Here is a 6,000-nt window from a genome sequence, read left to right as displayed (position 1 = left end):
AAGAGGGTTAACAAGCTAATATATGCGAAATGCCTAACTTGTAACATGAGAGAGAGGAAGAAAAAAAAAGGAAGCTACTGAGAAATCACATGTCCTGATCCAGGCAGTCTTTATCAAGTACTGTAAGTCTCCAAAATACAATGAGATATCTCTTTGCCCTTCCTGGGATTTGCACACTAGAGAGCCAGAAGATATGTCAATCCATGAATCAGTGAAGTCAGGCACGAGGAACAATCAGCAAGAGAATTTCTTGGTACATATGTGGCATGTAAACTCATAACAATAAATTTTTAATGTAATTATGTCTACTTTCTTCGGAAAAAAAGACAAAGATCCTACTTTTAACATGTGCTAATAATTCATTTCTACTTACTCAACTTACTTTCCCTTTCAACATGGCAGGAATCTAGTCAACAGTCAAAGTTACTGAAAAGCTGTAACAGTTAAATATAGACCTATCCTAGAATTCTGTTCTATTTTCCGTAAGAGGCCACCACTTTCCTCTGACACACAAGTTCAGAGCCCCAAGCAGGAAAGTTTTGCCAGTTTTACATTTCTAGTCTCCATGAATATGTCCTTTAAAAAAGACACACCCCCATGGCTGACACTTTCTTCACACCAGAATTTTTTTTTTTAAAGAGTTATTTTTCTACTACCACTAATTATCAAAGTACTGTTAGTCTATATTTCTCATTTCAGATTTACTTTTCCTTTCCATATAAACTAGGGAAGCTATATTACTTCCAGTTGTAGGAAAAAAATTAAGTCTGGCTTGGTTAAGAATTAGAAAATTCAAAACTGTTAGTAAACAGTGGTCTATAGTTTGAATTTAACTTATCTTTGATTCTCTTCCTATATTTAAAAATACACACAATCTGTAGAGGCTACTGAAAATTAGAACATACTTTAAGGAATCTCAAGAAAACAAACACCCAGATAATTATTAAAAATCCCAGTGTCAAACATGCACACTCAGTGAAGAAATTCTAAAACTCATTTTCCATCTCACTTTAATGACTTCATTTTTTACTTTTATGAAGTATATAAACACAGTAGAAATAACAGCCATTTGTTTTAAGTATCAGTTTTTATTAAAAAGTGCATTTTGATTAATTTATGATCTAGGTAAGCTGTAAGATATCAGTATACTCTCTGGAATAATAACTTTACAAAGATTTAAAACAAACAAAATTTTAAAAGCCTTTTTATTTCCTTCACCATTATTGTTTTACAATACAAATATCACCTTGTGAATACACAAAAAAAACCCTACGGAAGATAATTCTGCTGCACGTAAAATACAGAATGGATATATATACTTCTTCATTCTTAAAAAACTATTTTGTTCTCCACATTGGCAAGTATAGAATAGAATACTTCCCCAAACATACATATGTTAGGAGTAAAACTTAGAGTTACATGCAGTTTCTGCACAAATATATTTTAAAGAAATAGATCTCTTTTTTGTTGATCACCAACAAAATTGTCATGAGAGTATGGATAACTAATTCATAGCTTTCAAGTTTTAGGTAAGTGATCATTTTCAAAACTCTCTTTAAAAAAAGAAAAGATATATTCATGGCTGTTTCATTAAGTAGTTAAAATTGAACTACCAAATAGACAATAAAATAATTTAAGTGGTACATGTCATTGCTATCTGCTCACAATATGTGAACAGGCTCTAACTCTCTAATTAATAACCCCATTCTTTAAGTCATTGCAATTTTAAAACCATAAGCAGTCTTCCGATTTAATTTAGCTATAAATGCAAAATTTAGTAGTGTATACATATTTATATTTTCATGGAATACTTTATTTTAAATAAAAACATTTAAGATTGCCTACTGACCATACAATCAAGACAAGAAAGGCACTAGAAACATAGACAAATTTCTCTCCCAAGACACATATTTAAATTTTAACTCTCTTCTCTCAACATGTAAAAATCTTTAAATTTGGTTTTCATAACATCATTTTGAAAAATAAAGTTAGGAAATACTTAGAAAATCACTTTATAACAGAATCTTTTTTTTTTTTTGCACTTTTTGACACACTGTCTCTGCTGATTTTACAAAACCCAAAGTTACCAAACCTTTCTGTGTCTGTCATTTTTATTTGAATATCGGTGCAACAGGTAGAAAGATTTTAGAATCAAACCCCATTCAGGTACTTAGAAACCTTCATAGAGACATTTGCTAGAAAATGGCTTACAGCCCAATCTTTGGGGCAAGAGATATGAAAAAGTATGTTTTCCCAAGAAAATAATACGCTTTATTTCCAGATGTGACTGGAAAGACCAGAACTTATGATATAAAAGCTTACATTTATGCTGTTGCATCATATACAAAGGAACATGGTGGTTGTGGGTTATGTAAATCCCAAACTTATGAAGAGGAAATGTGTACAGTGCATGATAGATTAAATTTTTCTTTATTGTTGTCCAACGCAGGTCCTTTGGAGAGAAAAAAGATCACAGTGCTGACCAGGTAACTCAATAGGTTAAGTCAAGGTAACCATTGAAAGATAATAGGATTAGGGAGGTGTTTATTTATGGCATCTTCTCTCATGGAGTTCTTAGCACTTCGGACAATTCGTCTTTCCCCCGCTTTGTACAGCTGTTATGTGTCGTTCACCAACCGGCTGTATTTAACTTGTCTACCAAGGTGGACTACCGGCCAGGGGAAAGGCCAATGGTAAGATCGAGGTACAATTCCTTGGACATTCTTTTCAAAGTACTGAAATGGCCTGTACCACCATACCCTGGCCAGGAGGTTCATCTGGGAAGCTTCCTTTAGCACCTAAAGTCACAAAGAAACATACAAACTTTTCTCACAATCTTTCACTTTAAGTTCAAATACTTCCCATGATAAAATTCCCAAGGGATCCCAGACCTGGCCCACGTCCATCCACACATCCCAACTTCTCTCACACACCACCATTCTCCACTCTGCTCACTGCACCACACCTCAGTAGAAAAACTATCCTAGTTCCAGAAAGGCAGGGAGAACTTGTGGCTCACTCATCTCTTGTTTATAAATAAATACCTCAGTTAGCTTTTTAGTTACTCACTCTTCCATGCTAAATGTGGAAAGACTTAAATATTAAGCTGTTGATAGGTTCAGAGCAGGTAGAAGAGGGTAGGGATGTAAATCAAGCAACAGGTGGACACAGGGTTAGAAAATATATATATATATATATATATATATATATATATTTTTTTTTTTTTTTTTTTTTGAGTTGGAGTCTCACTCTGTCGCCCAGACTGGAGTGCAGTGGCTGCTCCCGGCCACCGCAGCCTCGCCCTGCTGGGCTCTGGTGATCCTTCCGTCTCAGCCTTCCAAGTAGCCAGAATTACAGGTGTGCGCTACCACGCCTGGCTGATTTTTTTTGATTTATTGTAGAGATGAGGTCTCGCTGCCCAGGTGGGTCTCGAACCCGTGGGCTCAGGCAATCCGCTCACCTCAGCCTCCCAAAGGCGTGGGATTACAGGCTGAGCCACCGAGCATGGCAGAAAATATTTTTTATGGACAATGAGAGCACGATATTTGTTCGAGAAGAAAGTACTCTCCTGCCATCATATTAACACATTTTTTCATCTTAATTCTGAAGAGGAGCAACAAATCTTAGTTGATTGCCCCCTAAGCAAGAGAAACTTAAGACTTCCGTGGATTATTTGCACACCCCCAAAGCCAGGAGCCATAGAAGCTAAAATCAATGGGGGCAAAACTTACTTGCTGATTGGCCATAGTGTGATACCACCAGAAGAGTCTCGTGGTGATGTAATATGCCACCACCACGTCCACAGTGTAGTGGTCATGCGCTAGGAGAATACAGAAGATTCCAACTACGCTGAGAAGCCAGCAAATCCAGTGATACCACCAGAGTCTTCGAGGGGAATCTGAAAACAGGAGAAATTTGCCATAGTTCCATGATTCAAATCACATAAAGGGCAACTGCGCATGCCTCTAGGCTCTACCACTGCCTCTGAATGCAGTTTTCTTGGGTCTTTCCTTCTGAAAATAGATCTCTTGGTGTCAGCAAATTTAAGCACTCTCGCTTCTGTAACCAATGGTAGCATGAACATGGCTATTTATCAACTTATCTTACTAGCAACAGTATTTTATATTTGGTTATTACTTGATTCATATAATCATATAATCATATGTGCAGTTTAAAAGATGAGTCTAATCAAATAAGGACAGGTTAATGTATCATGTTCCATTTCAAAAGCTTCTATCCATTGATATTTAATTAGGTTTAACGGTAGCTAACTTGGGGTTGATTCTCTATATAAAAAAATCAGTAACTACTGGTCCACAGAGGCTTATATAAGGACTAAGCAGTTATAATTGATATAACTGTTTTGATCTGCTTTCCAAGCTCTGCAACCATACACAAATCTGAGTCTTTGAGATTTCTCAAACACAAATAGACAAGTATTCAAATGCCTGGAAATTTTAGTCCAAGTGCCTCCCTAAAGGTAGGACAATGTCAGATAAACACGTCAAGATCTCTATTAGTGCAGGCCTTTCTACCTTGCATTCTCAGTGGAGCATACTGAGGGGCTGAAATTTTAGGCAAAATGTTGTTTGAACATGATATACCCTCCCCACACCAGAGGAGCAGGCTCAAGCTTTTACTGAATTCTCAAGGGGTCCAAGAATAAGTCGTTTCTTCAACCAATATTCACTGAGCATCTTATATGCCAGGGACAGGTACAGCTCTGGATGCCTGGACCAATGAACATAACAGGTAAAAAATCTGCTTTTGTGAGGAGACCCCTTCCTAGTAGGAAAGAGAGACAAGAGACTTTATAATAAATAAATCATTTATATACTACGTGAGGTATTAAAAGCTATAGAAAAATTAAAAAGTTGAGCTGGATAAGGGCGATCAGAAGTAGAGGGAGTGAAGGGCAATTAACAATTTTAAATGAGGGTGGTTACGGTAGGAATAAATTCCAATAATATTTGTATTTGCTACCTTAATATAACAAGTGGCAGCTACCATTCATTCTCTGTGCAATTCTATCAACATCCATATATGTCACCTAATTTTAATTACCTCTTTCCGGACCCATGAAGCAGATATCAATATCTCATTCTAAAGATGAGGAAATCAAGCCTTAGAGAGATTAAAGATTTTTCCCAGGGTCACAGAGCTACTAAGTGACTGTACCAGGATTCAAAATCAGAGTTTTGTGACCTCAGGCTCTGTATCCCAATATGGTACACTGCCTTATCATCAAGGAATAAGCCTGGACTCCATTAGAGGACTTCAGGTATCAGCCAGCAGGGGGCAGGAATTCTTTTCCTGGGGATGCTGACATCTGGCCTTTCTAGACCCTGTTTTCCACTCCCCATTTCATCCCTGTAAAAGGGGCTATATCATACTTTAATTCTGAATAAGCCCGCTAGAATTCACTATGTTTGGTCGTATACGCAGCACAAACATAAAGAACATCTATTCCGCCTTTTCTATCTCGGTGCCCTGGGGCACATTTTTTCTTATGTTCCTGTGTTCCTTTAACTTAGTTTTTAAAGACCAAAACTGGACTTTTGCTCAATCCGCCACCTCTCTTCTCCACCTGCTCAATGCATGCTGCTATCTGCTGATCCTTCTTAGTTCATCTCTCACAGGGTCCTCCATCCACCTCCACCCCCGATGCCAACATGCCAGTTCAGGCCACCACCATGTCTTACTCCAGCTGCAGCAGCAGTTCAGTCTTCTGGCTTTTCTCCTGGTCTCTGGTCTCACTCCTCTCCACTCCATCCCTTTCTAAAGGACAAGTGAGGTGGCACGGCCCCACTGGCTATAAGCCCTCAGTGGGCACTCCATCCTCATCTGATGGAAGTTCAGATTCCTTCTCATGGCATAAGACACGCTCCATGATCTGGTTCCTCCTTACCTGGGCATCCTCACTTCTCATTATTATTCCCACTCTGAGTTCCAACCACATACACTTCCAGAAAGTGCCATATGCTCCCAAGACACCTCCAG

General features: G+C 38.0%; 1 protein-coding gene across 4 annotated transcripts in view; it reads right to left on the bottom strand.

Moving 5' to 3' along the window:
* Positions 1-1,068: 1,068 nt before the first annotated feature.
* SGMS1 (sphingomyelin synthase 1) overlaps positions 1,069-6,000 on the bottom strand; it is a 274,978-nt gene continuing 270,046 nt past the window's right edge. For all 4 annotated transcript variants that reach the window (XM_008070649.1, XM_008070652.1, XM_008070650.1 and 1 more), the window contains 2 exons: positions 3,732-3,898; positions 1,069-2,798 (listed from right to left, as the gene is read on the bottom strand). In XM_008070649.1, the coding sequence (XP_008068840.1) occupies positions 2,619-2,798; positions 3,732-3,898 (347 nt within the window). In that variant the 3' untranslated portion in view covers positions 1,069-2,618. The remainder of the gene's footprint in view (positions 2,799-3,731; positions 3,899-6,000) is intronic.

The sequence above is a fragment of the Carlito syrichta genome, unplaced genomic scaffold (genome assembly GCF_000164805.1).
Source record: "Carlito syrichta isolate Samal-C Ts95f unplaced genomic scaffold, Tarsius_syrichta-2.0.1 Scaffold313881, whole genome shotgun sequence".
In the NCBI taxonomy this organism is placed as follows: Eukaryota; Metazoa; Chordata; class Mammalia; order Primates; family Tarsiidae; genus Carlito; species Carlito syrichta.
The sequence above is the reverse complement of the archived record's forward strand: the minus strand, read 5'-3'. Positions and strand labels throughout refer to the sequence as shown.